This window comes from Mustelus asterias, chromosome 11 (assembly GCF_964213995.1).
Source record: "Mustelus asterias chromosome 11, sMusAst1.hap1.1, whole genome shotgun sequence".
NCBI lineage: Eukaryota > Metazoa > Chordata > Chondrichthyes > Carcharhiniformes > Triakidae > Mustelus > Mustelus asterias.
This window is the reverse complement of record NC_135811.1, coordinates 95,316,885-95,340,357: the sequence shown is the minus strand read 5'-3', so window position 1 is coordinate 95,340,357 and position 23,473 is coordinate 95,316,885. Positions and strand designations below refer to the sequence as shown.

Sequence of the window (23,473 nt, the reverse complement as noted above, 5' to 3'; positions counted from 1 at the left end):
GTCAAAGGGAAGTCTTATTTAGACATAGACATTGAACAGTACAGCACAGTACAGGCCCTTCGGCCCTCGATGTTGTGCCGAGCTTTGTCCGAAACCAAGATCAAGCTATCCCACTCCCTATCATTCTGGTGTGCTCCATGTGCCTATCCAATAACCGCTTGAAAGTTCCTAAAGTGTAATACTCCACTATCAAAGCAGGCAGTCTATTCCACCCCCCAACCACTCTCTGAGTAAAGAACCTTCCTCGGACATCCTTCCTGTATCTCCCACCATGAACCTTATAGTTATGCCCCTGAGTAATAGCTACATCCACCCGAGGAAATAGTCTCTGAACATCCACTCTATCTATCCCCCTCATCATCTTATAAACCTCTATTAAGTCGCCTCTCATCCTCCGCTCTAAAGAGAAAAGCCCTAGCTCCCTCAACCTTTCCTCATAAGACCTACCCTCCAAACCAGGCAGCATCCTGGTAAATCTCCTTTGCCCTCTTTCCAATGCTTCCACATCCTTCTTATAGTGAGGTGACCAGAACTGCACACAGTATTCCAAATGTGGTCTCACCAAGGTCCTGTACAGTTGCAGCATAACCCCACGGCTCTTAAACTCAAACCCCCTGTTAATAAACATTAACACACTATTGGCCTTCTTCACGGCTCTATCCACTTGAGTGGCAACCTTCAGAGATCTGTGGATATGAACCCCAAGATATCTCTGTTCCTCCACATTCCTCAGAGCCCTGCCGTTGACCCTGTAATCCGCATTCAAATTTGGCCTACCAAAATGAATCACCTCGCACTTATCAGGGTTAAACTCCATCTGCCATTTTTCGGCCCAGCTCTGCATCCTATCAATGTCTCTTTGCAGCCTACAACAGCCCTCCACCTCATCCACTACTCCACCAATCTTGGTGTCATCGCAAATTTACTGACCCACCCTTCAGCCCCCTCCTCCAAGTCATTGATAAAAATCACAAATAGCAGAGGACCCAGCACTGATCCCTGTGGTACACCGCTGGTAACTGGTCTCCAGTCTGAAAATTTTCCATCCGCCACCACCCTCTGTCTTCTGAGACAGCCAGTTACTTATCCAATCAGCCAATTTGATACAATCCACCAATCATTGGGATGTGCGACCTACAAAGCTGGCATCAAAGTGACACTGAAATTCATTACTCGTTGCTCATTTGTGTGATGAGCAAAACATCTTTTTTGGCTTAACAACAGCATCCTTTTAGTGGTGAACTTAATTGTTGCCTTTACATTTGATATTCTTGAGAATTGTTCTGATGAGTGCCAGACAAAAAGCTTCAACAGCATGTCTTTATTCAGCAGTGCTCAAGTTCTATACTAGCGAAGGACTAAGAATAAGTTTGGTTGTTACATTCTGTATGTTTAAGCCTCTGACCACATATCTGTCACAGCACTGAGGCCACCTATTGAACAAGGGTCCCTGGTGGTGTGAGGCAGCAATGCTGACCACTGTGCTGCCCCATCATCCCAAACTCTGCTGCCCCATCATCCCAAATTCTGCTGCCCATGTCTTATCTTGCACCAAATTCCTATCAGCCCTATGTTCACTGATGTACATTGCCTCCTAATTAAGCAATGACTCAATTTGAAAAATTTCATCCTTGTTTCCAAAACTCTCCATGGCCTCACTCCTCCCTTTCTCTGTCACCTCCTTCAGCTGCACAACCCTATTGAGTTATCTGTGCTACTCTGATTCTGATCTGTTGAGCAACCCCAAATTGCTCTACCATTGATATCTTTCCTTCAGCTGCCAAGGTCCAAAGCTTTGGAAATTCCCCATGAAACCTCTCTGCCTGTCAACATCTCTACAATCCACTTCATTGACTAAATTTCCCTAATATCTCTTTGTAATTCAGTGTCAAATTTTGTTTCATGAAGTGCCTTGGGTCATCCTGTTTAGTTTAAGGTGTTATATAAATACAAGTTATTGTTATAATTTAATCCATTTTATATACAGTTCTAAAAAAAATACTCTTAGGTCTTAATGCATCTGTGATCAGTTGTGGAATGTTGTGGCTAGCTAATGCCCAATGGGCCCTGTTTATCTCCTCTTGGGGTGGCACAGTAGTTAGCATTGCTGCCTCACAGCGCCAGGGACCCGGGTTCAATTCCGGGCTCGGGGGACTGTCTGTGTGGAGTCTGCACATTTTCCTCGTGTCTGTGTGGGTTTCCTCCAGGTGCTCCGGTTTCCTCCCACACTCCAAAGATGTGGGAGATTGATTGGCCTTGCTAAATTGCCCTTTAGTATCAGAGAGATTAGCAGGGTAAATAAGTGGGGTTACGGGGATAGGATGGGATTGTTGTCGGTGCAGGCTCGATGGGTCGAATGGCCTCCTTTTGCACTGTAGGGATTCTGTGATTCTTACATATATAAATGATCATTTTTGAGACCTTATCAGAAATAGCGACGCAGTGTCAGTGAAATGACAGTCAGTTAGAGGAGCCATTGTTCCACAACACAAGAGATTGTAAAATCACCTTTTTCTAATCTAACAGGGAGACAGGTATTGAATTTCCATCAGAATTTCGCTCATTCTGACATGCTTCTAAACAATGAAGGTGGTGGTGTGGGACTGAGTTTATTGATTTTAATTAAATTAAGAAATGCTCTGATGTATTATTGATCTTGCATTGACTGCAGTTAGGTAAAGAGGTTTGAAGGGCAGTGTGGGTTTACCTCATTCAAATTGTTTCTTTGATAAGAAATGCCTCATGTATTGTTGATCCTTTAAACAGTGCCTGATTATACCTGAAAGCTAATATCTTACGCAAATATATTGATGTGCCAATTCAATATGTCTTTCCATCCTACTTTGAATACCCATTATTTCGGTAGGTGTAATTGCTTTGGCAGGAATGTTGTCTGTCGAAGATGACGTGATTTGAGCTGATATGGAATGGATTGTTGCATTGCGTATGCAGCCCAGAGAATGTGGTCAGACGCAAGATGATAAACCTGTTTCACACAATCAAATCCGACCCTTTGGAGCGGGAGGGACAGGGGAAGTGGCAGAGCTGGGTGCACCAGATCCAAAGAACAAGTGGCCCAAAAACGTCTGAAAGACGTGTTGGTTAGGTGCATTGACCCGAACAGGTGCCGGAGTGTGGCGACTAGGGGAATTTCACAGTAACTTCGTTGCAGTGTTAATGTAAGCCTTACTTGTGACTAATAAACTTTAAAAGATGTTTGCCAGCGTACCTGAGATGAGAAGCCTGAAATTGTAAAGAAATCTCCATCTTGTCATAAGCAGATCACAGTAAAAGATGTAAATCTCATTAGTGCTTTTGCAAACATCAAGACCCTCCCCAGTGTGTGCATGCCAGACTTTTGTGAAATCTTTCCTCTGGCAGCAGGTTTGGGTTTTGAGCAGATTGGTTTGAGTAAGTGCCAGTACTAAGGAATTTGAGAAGTTTTTTAAAAATTCATTCATGAGTCATAGACGTTACTGGCTGGCCACCGTTTATTGCCCGTCCCTAGTTGCCCTTGGAGGGCAGTTGAGAGTCAACCACATTGCTGTGGCTCTGGAATCATGTGTAGGCCAGACCGGGTAAGGACGGCAGATTTCCTTCCGTAAAGGACATGAGTGAACCAGATGGGTTTTTCTGACAATCGACAATGGTTTCATGGTCATCAGTAGATTCTTAATTCCATTTTTTTTGTTGAAATCACATTCCACCATCTACCGTGTCGGGATTCGAACCCAGGTCCCCAGAGCATTTGCTGAGTTTCTGGACTAATAGTCTAGCGATAATATCACTAGGCCATAGCCTCTCCACAATACCTCGCTTCTGTGCTGGTGTTAAAGCAGAAAAATGTAAAGCTGGAAGAGTTCACATTTTCCATGTTTGCTGGACCTGGATGGCATGGGGAATGGCATTAATCTGCTGGTATTTAAAGAGTCACTTGGCAATGTATTATATTGGGCTTAATTTGTAGCAGATTTCGGAAAATAATTTATGTTCTGATTGTGGATTGCTCACGTTAAGGGCCTCAAAACAAAAAAAATTACCCTTCTTCTGGGCTTGTAAACCCTTAGTGCCAGACCTGATCCCATAGGTGAAGAATTTGCGATAGACAGAATGTTAACAATTCTTTGTTTTGGCTGAGCCTGTAGCCTTTCACAAGGCGTCAGCAAAAAAGTTGATTTACTTCCCCACTCCTCCATTCCTTGCACAAAGCACCCTAGCATTTATACTGGGGTGTAGTAAATACCATCTCCATATGTGCAGCTGGCTTCGGAGGAACATTTACAGAAGCCATAAATGTGCTTGCAGTCTGAAAAATAAAGTTCACCAATGTCTGTGCCAGAAAAAGATAGCAAGTCAAGCATGTTTACTTTTTTTATACTATCTCACATGGACATTGTTTTCTAAGTAATACCTTGTTGAGTGATTTGACAGCTGTGGTGTGCCACAGAACGATTGGCTGTGCACTCACACACGCCTCCCACATGTTCACAAACCGGCAAACTCAATTGATACAGGCGACATCCTTCCCACTAAGGGCATTTAACTCGCAGGAGAACGGGCAACACTCTCACATGCGATTTAAGGGAGATAAAAACAGCCAGAAGATCAACTAAGGGGTGTGTGTAAAATGTGTGGTGGTGTGTAATCGTGGCAGTAATAGCAAAACCTTTTTCAGCTATGTCAGAAGACAGTTATAGATGGTTGAATCCCACAGGGAAGATTCCAACAGATTTTCGGATTATGGCAAAACTGCTAAATGTCTATTTTGCATCAGCCTGCAGAGGATTCAGTGGTACTCAATATCTAGCAGCATTATTAATATTTAAATCTATCAAAGAACAAAGAACAATACAGCACAGGAACAGGCCCTTCGGCCCTCCAAGCCCGTGCCGCTCCCTGGTCCAAACTAGACCATTCTTTTGTATCCCTCCATTCCCACTCCGTTCATATGGCTATCTAGATAAGTCTTAAACGTTCCCAGTGTGTCTGCCCCCACCACCCTCTGTGTAAAATATGTCCTTCTGATATCTGTGTTAAACCTCCCTCCCCCCCCCCCCCCCCCCTTCACCTTGAACCTATGACCCCTCGTGAACGTCACCATCGACCTGGGGAGAAGCTTCCCACCGTTCACCCTATCTATGCCTTTCATAATTTTATACACCTCTATTAAGTCTCCCATCATCCTCCGTCTTTCCAGGGAGAACAACCCCAGTTTACCCAATCTCTCCTCATAACTAAGCCCCTCCATACCAGGCAACATCCTGGTAAACCTCCTCTGTACTCTCTCCAAAGCCTCCACGTCCTTCTGGTAGTGTGGCAACCAGAACTGGATGCAGTATTCCAAATGCGGCCGAACCAACATTCTATACATCTGCAACATCGGGCCCCAACTTTTATACTCTATGCCCCGTCCTGTAAAGGCAAGCATGCCATATGCCACCTTCACCACCTTCTCCACCTGTGACGTCACCTTCAAGGATCTGTGGACTTGCACACCCAGGTCCCTTTGCGTATCTACACCCTTTATGGTTCTGCCATTTATCGTATAGCCCCTCCCTACATTATTTCTACCAAAATGCATCAGGATTATCAGGATTGAACTCCATCTGCCATTTCTTTGCCCAAATTTCCAGAGTATCTATATCCTTCTGTAGCCTCTGACAATGCTCCGCACTATCTGCAAGTCCTGCCAATTTTGTGTCGTCCACAAACTTACTGATCACCCCAGTTACACTATCTTGGTCTATTTGAATAGATTAGGGAAAATTGAAAAGCTCTGGATAATATCTGGTGATTAAGAGATGGGAGAGTGCTTTATGAGCCACGTGCCCATATCTTCAATACTTGAATAGAGTCAGGTACTGTTCCTTTCTGCTGGAAACTACTTCCTATAGCTCTTGGAACAAATCTGACTACAGGCCTGTTAGCTTGACATGTGATTTCGGAGCGATACCAGAAGGGATTGTAAGAGATGTCTTTACGGTCACTGTGAATTGAAAATCCATCAGCGCCTTTCAAAAATCACACCAAACAAATTTGATAATGTTTTTTGAGAAGATCACTAGGATAGTGGATGAGGGAAATCCAGTGGCCATCGTCTACTGTTGTTTCAGGATAACTTTGATAAGGTTCTCAGGCTATGTTATTTCACAAGTGAGAATCTTCTGGCATCAATAGAAATTTGGAATGCTGGATTAGGGATTGGCTCCAATCCCATAGCTCAATGGTTGTAAATGTGGAAGGTTCGATTTGGTATCACCCCCGGATGACTCCTAAGCCTACTACCCTTCAAGACTTAATGACCTAGACAGCATTATTGAGAGCACGGTAAGTAGGTTTGCAAACAATACCAAAATTTGCACAACAGTTCAGATGAAAAAGGGATGCAATCAAATCAAAAGCTAATTAGATGTTCCAGAGGACTAAACGTTGGCAAATTGCATTTCATTTGGATAAATGTAGGGTCATGCATGCTGTTTTGGGGAGAAGGGTCTTTGGCTATGATAATCCAGCCATCGTGGTGTGTGGCAATCTCGATGGACCAGTTGGTCTTTTCCTGCCTGTAAATTCTGTATGTTTGTTTGGTCACAGCCATACCATTGTTGGAAACACAAGTATCTCCCCATTGGAAAGTCATATTGGAGGGAAAATAATCCCTGAGCGAGTCATTGACATATTTTAACCGCAAATTCCAGAGCAGCATTGCTGGAAGCCAAAGATGCAATCACTGCCCTGCTCCTCCGCACACATTCCACCGCCCCCACGCCCCCCCACCCCCCAACCCAACAGGAGATGGTGCATTGCACATGAAGATCAAAAAGGATGATGAGAAGAAATATGACTTCAAAAGGGAAAGTCTCATCCTCAGTATAAATTTCAAACAAACTCCAAATAAATTACTCCTGCCGTGTTTTGTAATTGGCAAGAAGTGCTTCATAGTTTATCACACTGAGATCCAGATGTTATCTGGATCCTACCAATGTCCATTGAGAAGGCATTAGCTCCCATTAAAGAACTGGGATTTGGTATCTGTGCATCACACACAATGATCTTGATGGTCATTTCTGTATCAGATTTATATTTAACCTAAAAATTAAATCTGGGTTTTGTTTATTGTCGGAACAAAAATCACATGCACATTTGTCTTCGCACAGACTCGAAAACTATCAAAGGCGGAGCGGCAGAGGTTCAGTGAGGAGGTGGAGATGCTGAAAGGCTTACAACATCCCAACATAGTGCGTTTCTACGACTCCTTCAAATGTTCGGTGAAAGGTCACAAATGTATTGTGTTGGTGACCGAGCTGATGACATCAGGGACACTCAAAACGTAAGTAGTGGTAACGACATTTCAGAACAGGCTGACTGAATTTCTTCTCAGTGCAGTGACTGGAGTAACAAGCAAGGTGGGTTAGAGGTGCTGGAGAGAAGATGAATGATAACTGAGTTCTGGAAAAAAATATAGATGCATTTCTAAAGAAATTCCAGAACTAAGATCCTAGCCCCCAACTCTCCCCTTAACCTCTTCCTCTGAGGAACCCTTGAGATATTAAATCTCTAGAACTTTGCCCGAGTAGCCATTCTTTATGCACTAGTCTGCACAATAAATATTACTGAACTGTTAAGTGCAGTGGCCGTTATGGGCAATCTCGTGTCAATTGGCAAATGGAATTGTAGCAAAATCTGTGTTCTGGAGATGGGGATGCTCAGGCCAATTATGGTACACTGCTGCCACCTCAGCTGAAATGTTTCAACTGGATATATACATTTTTTATTCATTCGTGGGACATGGGCGTTGCTGGCTGGCCATCATTTATTGCCTATCCCTTGTTGCCCTTGAAGGTGGTGGTGAGCTGCCAGCTTGACAACTGAGTGGTTTGCTCGGGCACTTGAGAGTCAACCACATTGCTGTGGCTCTGGAGACTGGTAGGCCAGACCAGATAAGGACGGCAGATTTTCTTCCCAAAAGGACATTAGTGAACCAGATGGGTTTTTTCCGACAATGGTTTCTTGGTCATCAGTAGATTCTTAATTCCAGATTTTCTTTTTATTGAATTCAAGTTCCACCATCTGCTGTGGTGGGATTCGAATCTGGGTCCCCAGAACATTACTTGAGTTCCTGGATCAATAGTCCAGCAATAATACCACTAGGCCATTGCCTCCCCAATAAATGTATAGCAGGATTGTACTTCCCTTTCCTGTGCGACAGTGCCACATTGTGTTGCACCTATTCAATCAGTTATCAGGAGCAGACATGGTTCGGAAATAGAAATCAATGTAAAAATTTCAGGGGAATTGTACAATACGGAGCTGCTGGCTCCGTATCAACCAGTTCGCACAATTGCACAAGGATCTAATCTTCTGCACACACACCCAAAATACAATTTCAAAAACGCAGGACAAAAATCAAGACGGAAATTACAAATAAGCAGGAAATATCAAGATATTTATTTGCTAGTACAAAACTTTTGAGTATTACTGCAAAAAACAAACATTTTTATCAAAACATTGCTTGAAATTTAAACCAGACAACTGGACTCTGGTCATGGCATTGCCCTGAAGAACAAACAAAACCTGTTTTGTTTAGCTGAAACGGGTGCAATGTGTGTATGTGCTTGGCAGTTAACTGTCAGTCACCATCAACTGGTGCATTCTCTATTGCAACACCATAAGTCCACTTGCCAACCAATCAGCACTCTTCTTGTACAGTATAACTTTGTCAGTCCTGGATTTGTATTCTTGTGACATGTCCTGATGAGTTCAAGGCTAAAATGACTCTCTCTTTCAGCAATACTCGAGATATTTATCGTAGTAGCTGTTGATGTTTTGCATTTTTTTTTAACCACATATTTTTAATTTTCCAACTCCTTCCTATAGTCCCTTGTGATAGTTACATGATCAACCACTTTGAATGGCACCCCATCCATCACCTTAAACTCATCTACCACTGACACACAATAGCAGCAGTGTCCCATCTATCAGATGCAGAGGTGCAACTCACCATGGTTCCTTCGACAGCACCTTCCAAACCTGTGACTTCAACCACCCAGAGGGACACAGGCAGCAGATGCATGAGAACACCACCACCAGCAAGTTCCCCTGCAAGCCACATGTTATCCTGACTTGGAATTATGTCACTATCCCTTTGTTGTCACTGGGTCAAAATCCTGCCTTCCTAACAGCACTGTGGGTGTACCTACAGTCAAGGAATGCAGCAGTTTAAGAAGGTGGCTCATCACCACCTTCTGGAGGGTTATTTGGAATGGGCAATAAAATGCTAGGCTAACCAGCATCGCTCAAATCCTGTGGAAAAATTAAATAAAAGTTATATATGATAATGAATGATAACATTTGGTGGGATTTACTGTGTGTAATGTAGGACAACAAGCAGGCACTGTGTAACCATACAAGTGACAACTGGAAGGTTTGCTGCTAAGGCTGCAATGTTATTTTACTGTTTTATCTTCAGGTACCTGAAGCGGTTCAAAGCAATGAAGAATAAGGTTCTGCAGAGGTGGAGCAGACAGATTCTGAAGGGTCTACAGTTTCTTCATACACGGTCCCCTCCTATCATTCACCGTGACCTGAAATGTGATAACATCTTCATCACAGGGCCAACTGGCTCGGTAAAGATTGGTGACCTTGGTCTTGCAACACTAAAAAGTGCATCATTTGCAAAAAGTGTAATAGGTAAACACAATCTGAGATCTTGAATGCTTTTATTAATCGGATCAACTTGGCATCATGGTAGTTTTGGGCTGTCTGATCCCACTTTCCCAACGGGGTCCAAAGTGCTAAATTTGTCTGGATATGATATTAATTGGCACTAATTCCAAATCATAGGACTGAGAAATGTAACATTGAAATACTAGATGGGAAGTGAAAGAAACCTATTTGAGTTTTGGGTTGGGGCACGTTGTGGACATTTGCTGTGGTAACTGAAAAGGGAACTCCTGACGTTGTCACTTGAGGGTAAACAGATGGCATCTTCTACAGCCCTTCCTCTGGTCCCCCTCAGACAATTAAAATCACTATCCAACCTCAAAAACATCTCAGCTGTCAGCAGCCCCTCTGCTCAGAACAGGATGTGAAAAAGGAAGGGACAGGCCAAAGTGTAAGGAAAACCAAATGGATTGGAGTCTGCAGGCAAGAACCATAGAATCCCTACAGTGCCACTTGGTCCATTGAGTTTGCATTGGCTCTCCAAAAGAGCACCTTACCCAGGCCCAAATCCCACCCTATCCCCGTAACCCTGCCCATTTGCCATGGTCAATCCACCTAACCTACACATCTTTGAACTGTGGGAGGAAACCAGAGCACCCGGAGGAAGCCCACACAAGCCATACACGACCTAGCGCTTGCCCCTTTTCTGATGGTCACTGAAGTGATGCTCGTTTTGTAGCAGAGACTTGGGAAGAAAGTGACCCTGCAGGGGGAGGGAGACAAGGCTGTGTCGCTGTTGTTCCCCATTCCAGCCTGGTAAAGCTGCAGGTGTTCCTACAGCACATGGAAAATCTGGCTTTGTGCTAACCAGGAGCCTCTGAAGCTGCCTTCACTTGGCCAGAGGCTGCCAGTGTAGTTGATTATGCTTCCAGGTTCGCTCGATCACGCATCCACCATTAAAAGTTAGTTGAGCCTTCACAGAGCACAATCATGTCATTAGATCTACAATTGGAGCCATCTGTTCCCCAGTATTTGGCAGCTTCAGCTCCTTGCAGGTGGGCAGAGTACTGCTGATGCAGCCTAATTTACCTTGGTATTGCTCCATTAATGCTTCTCTTTAATGTCCTCCAAAAAGAACAAGTATTCGGCATTCCCAAGAAGGAAGCACATTGTGATACTATTGTCAGGAGCAAAACACATGGCTATTCCTGAACAGTCACCACAGTGTCTTGTGACCATTTGAATCAGAACAGCAGACAAGAAAAGGAAAGCAGGATAAAATGGCACAAAAGTACTCAAAGCAATAATCACAGTAGCACAGTGGTTAGCACCGCTGCTTCACAGCGCCAGGGACCCGGGTTCAATTCCCGCCTTGGGTCACTGTCTGTGTGGACTGTCTGCACATTCTCCCATGTCTGTGTGGGTTTTCAAAAGACATGCTGGTTAGATGCTAAATTTAGCCATGCTAAATTCTCCCTCTATGTACCCAGAGTATGGCGACTCGGGGATTTTCACAGTAACTTCATTGTAGTGTTAATGTAAGCCTACTTGTGACACTAATAAATAAACTTAAAGGAGACAGAGCTTTTCAAATCAAGTTCCTAGCAATGTTGAATGCCCACTCTAATGGGTGCAGGCAGCATAAAGTCCCTTTTCCATCCAGATAGCATAATGGGAAGCTGCCTTCAGTGTTACGATTAATATGCCTACCTGTGCCCTTCAACTCATTTAATATTGAACCAAAAAAAGATCCATGATGCACCACATTGGCAAAAATCCAGTGTGATTGATTTGTACTTCATTTTTAAATCAGTAATGCCCAACTTATGCCTGAAGGACATGCATTACCAATTGGCAAATATACTCCCAAGTGCCAGCGTCAAATTGGTGGAATGGCTAATGTTTTGTTAAAGTTGGCATGAAGACTCCAGGTTGGAGCAAAGCACTTTGCTTTTGGTCTGTGCTACACTTGATCTAGACATGTATTATGTTTCTTGGAATTAATACATAATCTTGTACTAGGAGGGATTTGGTGTGGAAACAAAGAAGCATTCAGGTGCAGATAGGCTGTACTCAAGCCAAATGTTCAAAGTCATTACACATGCTCCTTAGCAAAGGCCAACATGTACATAGTGTTGCATTAACTGTTTAATCTATTGCTAAGGGGTGTGGCTAAGAACACTTCTCAATTTGACTAAATATTGCGCAAGAGCATCATCAACAAATATAGTATAAAACATCATCAGCAAAGGCTGATGCACCAACGCCAACATCAGTGTTAACTGTGGCTCAGTTGGCAGTACTCTCACCCCTGATTCAGAATGTTGTGGCTTCAGGTCCCACTCTAGATGATCCACTGTAGCACTGAGTGAGTGCTGCACTGTCAGAGGTGCTATCTTTCATGAGGTGTTAAGCCAAGGTCTTGTCCCACCATCTTAAGTGGCCGCAAAAGATCTTGTATGCTAGTTTGAAGAAGAACAGGAGAGTGATTGCAGGTGCCTTGGCCAATATGTATCTCTCAATAAACATCACAAAAAGCTGCCTGTGGGATCCGCCTGTGTGTATAGTGGCTGTTGTGTTTCCTACATTACACCAATGACTACAATGCTTCATTGGCTGCAAATTACTCTGAAATGTCCAATTGTCATGAAAGACTCTATAAATGTAGGCCTTTATTCCTTCTTTCAATGGATGACAAGTAAAGGGTTGATGGACAAGAAACCATAGATCGGAAAAGCCACAAACCAGGAGTAAGTGTGGGAAGCCAACAGTGATAACCAGGAGAGAGAGAGAGCTGAATTTATCAAAATAAATTATCAATAACATTTACCTTTCTTGGAAAGAATGTATGAATTAGCAAGACCAATTGGGAAGGTGAGATGAGAGAGAAAAAAGAAGCAGCGAAAGACAAGACCTCAGTTATGCCCTATTATTTAGGCTTCAATTCTGTGTTTGTATTTTTGACCTTTTTAACTATTCAAATGGGTGCTCTCTGGTGAAAATTAACCAACTGTTTTATAGAATTCCTACAGTGCACAAGAGGCCATTCAGCCCATTGAGTCTGCACTGACTCTCTGACAGAGTATCTTACCCAGGCCCTCTTCTCCCATTCTATCCCTGTAACCCCACACATTGACCATGGTTAATCTCCCTAACCTACACATCTTGGGACACTAAGGGGCAATTTAGCATTGCCAATCAACCTAACCCATACATCTTTGGAGTGTGGGAGGAAACCGGAGCACCCGGAGGAAACCCCCACAGGCACAGGGAGAATGTACAAACTCCACACAGGCAGTCACCCAAGGCTGGAATTGAACTCAGTCTCTGAAGCTGTGAAACAGCAGTGCTAACCACTGTGCCACCATGCCATCCACGCGGAGCGATGAGGAGGACCAAAGGTGCTCATATGGGTCGACAGGTCTGCAATTTATATTGATTGACTGGAGTTAAGAGACAACATTGACATATGCATCAAACATGTTCACATTATAACATGGAGCCTACCTTTCCTCCTTTTAGGTACTCCAGAGTTTATGGCACCCGAGATGTATGAGGAAAAGTATGATGAAGCTGTGGACGTTTATGCATTTGGCATGTGCTTGTTAGAAATGGCCACCTCTGAGTATCCATATTCAGAGTGCCATAATGCAGCCCAGATATATCGCAAAGTAACAAGCGTAAGTAAAAACTTGTTTTTCAATTTTATTAAATGAAGAATGACATTCCTGTGTGGAAACCACTTTACAATGTACAAACAGTGGTATGTACTAATATTTCATTTTTCCCAACCAAATATTCCTACTCCCCAAGTAAGCAGGAAAATACCTTTGCATTTGTGTAGCACCCTTATAACACTGGACAACCTAATGTGTATCCCATCACTTGTATATTTTTCACGTACAGTTGAGTCAAATACAGAACTTGTGTGTGACAGTCAGTCATGAGACTAGCAAATCCTCCTCTTTGTGTTGCTGTTTGAGGGGGTGAACATTGGCCAAGCTACTGGGAAAAAGTCTTTTTTTTAATGCATGTTTGTTACATCCACTTGAATAGACAGGCACGGCATAAAGATAATATCTCATCTAAAAGTAGCATTTCCATATGTGGGTCACTGAAAGTGTTAGCCTCAGGCGAGCGATGGCCTAGTGGTATTATCATTACACTATTCATCCAGAAACTCCGCTTATGTTCTGGGGACCCAGGTTCGAATCCTGTCACAGCAGATGGTGGAATTTTAATTCAATAAAATATGTCTGGAATTAAAAATCTACTGATGACCATGAAAACATTGTCGATTGTCAGAAAAACCCATCTGGTTCACTAATGTCCTTCAGGGAAGGAAATCTGCCATCCTTACCTGGTCTGGCCTATATGTGACTCTCCAGAGCCACAAGGTTAACTCTCAACTACCATCAGGCAACTTTGGATGGGCAATAAATGCTGGCCAGCCAGCGACACCCATGTCCCATGAATGAATAAAACAAAAGTTAATATCCTCATAAATGGAGACAAAGAAGTTAAGCAAGCGTTGGAGGTGGACAATGTGAACATGAGAAGGATAGAAATTGGAAGCCAAGTCCATGAAATTTTCCAGTTCGGGGTAAGAGCATGAAGTTGAGATGTAGGTAGGAAGAGGGTTGGGCAAAGGGAGGGAAAACAGAGGGAATATGGCAAGAACTGAAAATGAAGGGTCTATTGGGGCAGCCCTGTTTGTGGACTTCATTGCCAGTTTGGGTAGAAGCTGGACTGTACATGTCGTCAAATCTCCCACGCCTACCCATCTTAGAATTTACCTGTGGGCTAGCTCGAAGTCTGAGCCAGTTGATTTTGAAAAGGTTCCCAACAAGGTATCAAATTTACATCCATGATGTACATGAGGCCCACAGTCCAATTATAAGCGAGTCTCAGGCCTTGGCCTTCAGGAGCTTGCTCCAGACCTGCCACACGCTTTCAGCGGAAGACTTCCTGTCCATTGTCACCAACGTAGCAATCGTCACTTGCAGATCTGAGATTTGTAGCTAGATTTCCGGGAGGTTAGCGGGCACCTTTTTAAAAAACCAAAATTGTTATTTAATTAATCTTGGTTCGAAGTAACGCTGAACAATCAGTTCTTTCTCACTGCCCGCTGAAAGTCAAATCTTTTTCAACCTGTTTGGCTGTATTGTCCAAGAGGCAAAATGTTAACGCGGGTTTGTCTGGAATGTAATGGAAACATACCCATGAGGACATTGTTAATGATTTCAAGCCAAATATTCCCTTGTTTAGTTGACCATTCAAGCATTGCGTAAACGAAAGCAAATTGCTAGCTTTGATGTGAACGGAAAAAGGAAAGGCGTGTGTTTAATAGAGCATTCAGTTCAAGGTTGAAAGTATTGAGAAAGATGGTACATTTTAGAAAGAAGTAGGAATCTCAGAATGGATGGGGCAGTCGGTCCCCAGCTGTTGCTGATCCTACAGTTCTCAAGGAAATGAGATATAAGATTTGTGCTGTGCAGGTTTCTTGCCCATGTAGAATCATGGAGGTACACCACACAGAAAAAGGCTCTTTGGCCCATTGCATCCAGGCTGGTCAAACTACCCAACTATTCTAATCCAGACCCCTCATGATTTTGAATATCTCAATCAAATCTCCTCTCAGCCTTCTTTTCTCCAAGGGGAACCGTCCTAACTTCAAAATTAGTCAGACAAGACCCCCTTTTCCTGAAGCCATATTGCCTGTCCCTACTGTGGCTGTCTCTGTCTCAATAGGAACATAGTGCATGCCTAAATGATTCCCTTACTTGGCCTAAATCCTTGTATGCCTTGGCATCGCAAGTGCGCATCTAAATACTCTATGATTTGGCCTCCAAAGCCTTGCATGCTAGAGAATTCCATAGTTTCACCACCTTCTGAATGAAGAGATTTCTTCTCCGCCCAGCCTTTAATGGCCTAGCCCGTATCCTGAGACTGTGACCCCTTGTTCTAGACCTCCTAGCCAGAGGAAGCAACATCCCTGCATCCAGTCAGAATCTTATACGTTTCAAATAGATCCCCCCGCCCTTATCTTCTAAATTCCAATGAACTGCTTGAGCTACACTGGGCAATACTGAAGCTACTAATTCTCCTTTTTCTATTAGTCATATGTAGACCATTTGCTTCTCAATCCCAAATTATTCCTCTTTACAGTGGCAGATTAATACTGGGATTTTTGAAACTTGGTCTATTAATTAAACTATGTAATATGCTGAAAATGGACTTTGAACTGCTGGTTTGAGGGGATGTAAAGGAGAAAGATTTTACACAAATGGGAGAGTACTTCCTGTTGAAAGTATTTCCTCTACAAAGATCATTCTTCTTTAACTAGGCACTTGAGGAACGGGTAAGGAGATCAGAATAATATGAATAGGGGACCTGAGGAAGGGAAACCTGCCATTATTCTTGTCAGTGAAATATTGGCAACTCTTCTTCGTAACATCTGTTTTTAAAAAAAAAAAGTATACAATCCTCGAGCTATCAAATTCACTTGTAGGAAGGGCTACGGACTTGTACACATCTGGGGAGCATAGCTGCATTGAAGTTGTACCATCTGTTGTCAATTTGGGAATAAAAGGAAGTTTTTCTGGAGTTTCTGATTATGTAACATGCCTTTTGAGGGAAGTGGGGGATGGGGTGGGGTCATGTGAATCTGAGCTTGCCTTTGAATCAATTAGTTCAGCAACGCAATGATGCTTTGGTCCAATATCTTTGTGCGTTGTTGTTCTGCATTTTTGTTTAAGGATGTTTCAAGGATTCTGGGATATGGCCAAAGTCAAAGTACAACTAGTTAATGATGCTGAACTATTTAGATGCTAATCTGATTAAATGTCTTTGACCTCAGCTAAACTTGTACTTGCATTTGAGAAGCAAATGCAGTTAAGACAGTTTTAATTTTCTTAAAAGCCACCGGCGCTGGCTCATTCTGGAATCAGGTGACATTGCTGAGCAAACACACAGTAAGATTGTAGTTTCGCAATCCTCCTCCGTTAGACTGCTCTATGGGAACATTTTGGAGGTTACATGATTAGCTCATTTCCATCTTGGTTGATTAAACTGAGACGGCGTCAAGAACTCGTTCCCAGTTTTACATCTGACATTTTGAAGAATGATGCACATTTTCATTATTATGAGTGCAACACTTTGTTTCTGCAGTTGCAAATAGTGCAGCTGTAACACTTGGTTTTTGTGCGATGTTTGAGTCAGCTCCTGCTTTAAGTTTCTTTCCTGGCAACTTCATCAGATTCAAAACCGGTGTTTTTCCGGTTGGAGGAAGGTAACTAGTGGCGTGCCGCAGGGATCGGTACTCGGGCCGCAACTATTTACCATTTATATAGATGATCTGGAGGAGGGGACGGAGTGTAGGGTAACGAAGTTTGCAGACGACACAAAGATAAGTGGAAAAGTGAATCGTGTGGAGGACGGAGAAGATCTGCAGAGAGATTTGGACAGGCTGAGTGAGTGGGCGAGGATATGGCAAATGGAGTATAACGTTGAGAAATGCGAGGTTATACACTTTGGAGGAAATAATAACAAATGGGATTACTATCTCAATGGAAACAAATTAAAACATGCTACCGTGCAAAGGGACCTGGGGGTCCTTGTGCATGAGACGCAAAAGCCCAGTCTGCAGGTACAACAGGTGATCAAGAAGGCAAATGGGATGTTGGCCTATATTGCGAAGGGGATAGAATATAAAAGCAGGGATGTCTTGATGCACCTGTACAGGGCATTGGTGAGGCCGCAGCTGGAATACTGTGTGCAGTATTGGTCCCCTTATATGAGGAAGGATATATTGGCATTGGAGGGAGTGCAGAGAAGGTTCACCAGGTTGATACCGGAGATGAGGGGTTTGGATTATGAGGAGAGGCTGAGGAGATTGGGTTTGTACTCGTTGGAGTTTAGAAGGATGAGGGGGGATCTTATGGAGACTTATAAGATAATGCGGGGGCTGGATAGGGTGGAGGCGGAGAGATTCTTTCCACTTAGTAAGGAAGTTAAAACTAGAGGACACAGCCTCAAAATAAAGGGGGGTCGGTTTAAGACAGAGTTGAGGAGGAACTTCTTCTCCCAGAGGGTGGTGAATCTCTGGAATTCTCTGCCCACTGAGGTGGTGGAGGCTACCTCGCTGAATATGTTTAAAGCGCGGATGGATGGATTCCTGATCGGTAAGGGAATTAAGGGTTATGGGGATCAGGCGGGTAAGTGGTACTGATCCACGTCAGATCAGCCATGATCTTATTGAATGGCGGGGCAGGCTCGAAGGGCTAGATGGCCTACTCCTGCTCCTATTTCTTATGTTCTTATGTTCTTATGTCCAATTTAAATAATAACCTGCTAAATTACATGTAACCCCGACTGGGTAGGAAAGAACAAATCTGTAAGTAAATACTTAAATTTTCTAATCAAACCAAAACTTTGTCTGGTTTGGAATTGAGTTGAAGCTAATCAGTCTGTAGTGACACAACAGAAAAATGCTGGAAAATCTCAGCAGGTCTGACAGCATCTGTGGAGAGAGAGTTTTGAGTCTAGATGACCCTTCGTCAGAGTCCCCAGTATGTCGTGCCTGGATACAACAGTAAGCGCTCACCTTCTCCATGTAGTTTGCAACGATTGCAGGGAATGAATTGATGCTTCATAGCCACAATGACGAACAATGAATGAGTTTAAGTTTATTTATTAGTGTCACAAGTAGGCTTACATTAATACTGCAATAAGATTACTGTGAAAATCCCCTAGTCGACACACTCCGATGCCTGTTCGGGTACATTGAGGGAGAATTTAGCATGGCCAATGCACCTAACCAGCACATCTTACAGACTGTGGGAGGAACCTGGAGCACCCAGAGGGAACCCACGCAAGCACGGGAGACTCTGCACAGTGATCCAAGCCAGGGTTCGATTCCGGGGTCCCTGATGCTGTGAGGCAGCAGTGCTAACCACTGTGCCATTGTGCTGCCCTACAAACATACAAAGTTGGATGATGAATATGATTTATTTGTAAAGTTGCCGAACTTGTTTACTTGTTTTTTTTCCTGAGGTAATTAAATGCATACCATAAAAACAGTTACCCAGTTAATCATTACTACACACAGCACTTTATGTATTTGGTTGCACTTTGTTTTATTCTGAAGGTTACAGCATGGTGTTTTTGTTTCCCTGTAGGGTGTTAAGCCAGCCAGCTTTAACAAAGTAAAAGTCCCAGAGCTCAAAGAGATTATTGAAGGATGCATCCGCCAAAACAAAGATGAGAGGTAAGGATCTGCTCAGAGTTTGTCTGGTGGCATAGGTTAATCTTACAAATAGATTGCGACCTAACATTTATCCTTCATCTATGAACTGTGCCTCCCAGTTCCAACTGATAGAGGCAATTTCTAATTCCTTACCTGGAAAGACAATGATAGCATTATATGGGGAGATATTTTAGGCAGTTTCTGGTTGGTACATTATGATATTGCACTGAGGATTTATAGCGCTTATAGCTGTGGTGAACCATTGTTGGTTCCCACCAGGTAGTGTTGAGCCAGGGTCTGGCCAGTACTATGAGTCTATATATATGTTACTGTTGGGGTTAGGGTTGGGCTGTTCTACCTGTAATATAGTTCTTATGGTACATCCCAGTCGGGCTCCGCCTCCTGGGGGAGGTATAAAGGTCACTGCTCTGTCTGGGACCCTTTAGTCTGGGATCGTGTATTATATATGGTAGCTCTATTGTTGTAGTCAATAAAAGCCTTTATTTCCCCGAGTACCTCTAGCCTCGTGAGTTATATCGCGCATCAATAGCTTTATAGATAAATTATTGCACTGATAATTTATTGGGGTGGTACAGTGGCCAGCACTGCTGCCTCACAGCGCCAGGGACCCGAGTTCAATCCCTGGCTTGGGTCACTGTCTGTGTGGAGTTTGCACATTCTCCCCGTGTCTGTGTGGGTTTCCTCCAGGTGCTCCGGTTTCCTCCCACAGTCCAAAGATGTGCAGGTTTGGTGGATTGGCCATGCTTAGTGTTAGGGGGACTAGCTAGGGTAAATGTATGGGGTTATGGGGATAGGGCCTCAGTGGGATTGTAGTCAATGCAGATTCGATCGGCCGAATGGCCTCCTTCTGCACTCTAGGATTCTATGATATGAAATACCAATATGTAATTTGATTACTTCTGAATGAGTTCTTGTCTTATTGTTCGGTCGTAATGCAAGATATTTTTGAAACACATTTATTGTTTTACTGAATGTTATGATGGCCATGAAGGGTCATCAATAGATCTCCCCATGGGCTTTGTGGAGTTCGAGGTCCCTTATTGAGTGAGCGGGGGTTCATCCACTGGGAAACAGTCTGAAGGGGTTTTTTTTAACCTGTTACTCTACCCGCACCAGGGTTGTAGGTTCCGAGGTGGAGACTACCTGACTGTAAGCCCCCATCGCGACCCTTTCCTTTGGTGCACAATAAAGGGTGTTGGTGACGGGAAACTGGCGTTTGGCTGACTTACTGCATTGGCGACGAGGAGAAATTTTTTCTCCATCTTTCCCTCTAAGTCGAGAATGTTCCCTAATAAGACAAAACCATAATGCCTCTTTTCCGGAAATTCGAGCACTATAACACCGAGGCTGGCCCCAATACACTGAGCGCATGTGTTATTTCTCCTAACAACATTGAAGGAGAAGGAAAACAAAAAGTGATATTGCTGACAGCATGTGGGGCTCTGACTTTCAATGTGATGAGAAGTCTGGCCTATCTGGATGCCCCCGACTCAAAAACCTTTAATGAGCAAGTAGACCTGATGATAAAAAGCATTACAACCTGAAGCCTGTTATAATTCCCAGAGATGTTGCTTCAACGTGGCAGCAATACCCTCCAATTAGGGAGAGAGAGACCTCACGTAATCAGTCCTCAATGGAGGGTGCTTGTGTAAATCGGGTGTTAAAGGGCCCCTTTAGATATAGGAACCCTAATGTCACCACCAGACAGTCAGGGAAAGGCAGTGGTGATGTCAGGAGTATTACAGAGCATTTTCTCAGGAGTATTAGAGAGCATGGACTGCAGCAGTTCAGGATGGCAGCTCACCACCACCTTCTCAAGGGCATCTAGGGATGGGCAATAAATGCTGACTTAGCCAGCGATGCCCACATCCCATAAATATCAATTCTTTGAGAAAAGGGATTATAACCTGTTTCAGGCATGGCTCCTGGATGCTCATTTATTTATACTATCATTTCTGGTGATGCATTTCTGGCTCATAAGTGTGCCCTTCCTATTGCAGTTTTGGAATCCAAGGAGGCATCTGGAAAATGCATGGTTCAAGGTTGAATTCCTAGGCTATTGTGCAGAAGGCAATTTAAAAACATGTCTACCACTTTAGAATTGATCACACCCCAATCCCATCCACATCCCTAATTTGAAATAGGCAGTAGGAATGTGTTGAAGCTTGCAATCCGATGTGTATGAATCTGGTGCATACAGTTCTAAGAAACAAGAAAATGTACCATTTTTGCCTCTCATTCCAATGCCTTTCATCTGCACCTTCCCATTATACCTCATTGCCAGATAAAAGATCTTGGTGAGGTGATGGCCTAGTGGTATTATCCCTAGACTATTAATCCAGAAACTCAGTTAACGTTCTGGGGAACCCAGGTTCGAACCCCGCCATGGCAGATGGTGGAATTTGAACTCAATAAAAATTAATCTGAAATTAAGAAGCTACTGATGACCATGAAACCATTGTCAATTGTCGGAAAAATCCATCTGGTTCACCAATGTGCTTTAGGGAAGGAAATCTGCCATGCTTACCTAGTGGCCTACATGTGACTCCAGATCTACAGTAATGTGGTTGACTCTCAACTGCCATCTGAAGTGGCCTGGCAAACCATTCAGTTCAAGAACAGCTAGGGATGGGCAATACATGATGGCCAATGACATCCGTGCCCCACAAATGAATAAAAAAAACATCTTCAGTGGCTTGACAACAGGTGCCAACACCAAGAGGAATAATCCTTCCTTGGTTTGCTGTCTTAAACCTCAGCAAAAAGTGCACCATTTGAAGCTACCCCATCCCCAATGGATTTGATTTGTGGCAAGTCCGCCATCTTGTATAAAGATGGAAGGACGTCGCTCATGATGAGATCGCTAATCTTAAGTCCTCTTGTGGACATTCTGTTGAAGATGAGAATCCTCCCCTATCTCACGACGGAGCACCAAAGTGGGACGGCGTGCCATAAGTCACAATTAAAGCAGCAGAACCATGGGTGGTATCAAACCATGAATCTCGAGAAGGATGCAAGTGGGTGGCATTGTAAATAAATTAAGATGTTCTCTGTTATTTCTCTTGTAAATGTATTCCTAGAAAGTGAATTCATTGTGGCTCTTCTAAGCAAGACTCATGATTATAATTCGAGCTAAAATTGAGCTTAAAGTATATCTAACTTTGACCCATTGCTGAAATCTTGTTTGATACAGATGCCTGGAATCAGCAAACTCTCAGAATTCTGAGATGTAAATCTTTTTACTCTTTATTTTCATTAGTTGGAAAAGTAGCAGAGATGTTGGTTGCAAAGCATGGGATCTGAACATTCTTGGGATTATTCAATTTGAAGTCACTTCCTGGTTAAATGCATGAAACTATCAATTATTTTTTTTCCAGGATTTGAGTATCCAAATAATGTTCAAACTTGGATATGTGGGAGAAATGTTGAATTTGATGATCAGCCATGATCATAATCATAGAATCCCTACAGTGCAGAAGGAGGCCATTCAGCCCATCGAGTCTGCACTGACCACAATCCCACCCAGACCCTATTCCCGCAATCCCACATATTTACTCTGCTAGTCCCCTGACAGTAGGGTCAATTTAGCATGGCCAATCAATTTAACCTGCACATCTTTGGAGTGTGGGAGGAAACCAGAGCACCCGGAGGAAACCCACGCAGACACGGGGAGAACATGCAAATTCCACATAGACAGTCACCCAAGGCCATAATTGAACCAAGCCCCTGGCGCTGTGAGGCAGCAGGGCTAACCACTGTGCCACCCCAAATTAATGGCAGAGCAGGGTCAAAGGGTTGAATGGTCTACTCCGGCTTCTGGTTTCCATGTTTCTAATGTTTAATTGTCAGATTCGTTGACTCTCTCAATCCTAGCGTCCTATTCTCTTTTGGAGTAGGTACACCATTCAGGATCTTCTCGATCATTCATTCTTTCAAGAGGATACTGGGGTCCATGTGGAGCTTGCTGAGGAAGATGATGGAGCAAAGTCTGCCTTAAAACTTTGGCTCCGCATGGATGATTCAAAGAAACTCCATGGCAAATACAAAGACAACAAAGCTATTGAATTTCCTTTTGAACTGTATAAGGATGTTTCAGAAGAGGTGGCACAGGAAATGGTAAAGTTATCCTCCTATCAACCTATCCATAGTTAGCATGCAGAGCTGAAAGTAATGATGTTATCTGTGGGATTTGCATGAATGTGAATCTTGAAGTTGTTCCAGCCAAATTATAGCCTGGAATCATTTACAAGTGATCCTCCCAGCATTTAATTTTCTTTTCTGATTTGTCCTAAAATTTCCATGAAAATCAATTTATTTTTGGCAAAATTAGGATGCTTAATCACTGCTAGTAAATCGAATATGCCAATAATTGGGCCTTCTGCTAGCAAGAAACTTGCACAAGAATATATTGTCTCTTTAAGTGCTTATCCCAATTACCTGCTGACAACGACTAGTCTTAAGATGGGATTTTCCAGTCCCACCAGCAATGGGAATTGGCATGGGCAGGACTGGAAAATTTGGAGAGCAGCCAAAAGTCAGAAAATG

At 43.3% G+C, this 23,473-nt stretch overlaps 1 protein-coding gene across 3 annotated transcripts in view; it reads left to right on the top strand.

Annotated features, from left to right (window-relative positions):
• Positions 1-23,473, top strand: part of wnk4a (WNK lysine deficient protein kinase 4a) — a 92,989-nt gene that overhangs the window by 28,908 nt on the left and 40,608 nt on the right. For 2 of the 3 annotated variants that reach the window (XM_078224014.1, XM_078224016.1), the window contains exons 2-6: positions 7,155-7,327; positions 9,467-9,687; positions 13,183-13,340; positions 18,840-18,928; positions 22,822-23,044. In XM_078224014.1, the coding sequence (XP_078080140.1) occupies positions 7,155-7,327; positions 9,467-9,687; positions 13,183-13,340; positions 18,840-18,928; positions 22,822-23,044 (864 nt within the window). The remainder of the gene's footprint in view (positions 1-7,154; positions 7,328-9,466; positions 9,688-13,182; positions 13,341-18,839; positions 18,929-22,821; positions 23,045-23,473) is intronic. The other variant, XM_078224015.1, reaches the window with a different exon arrangement.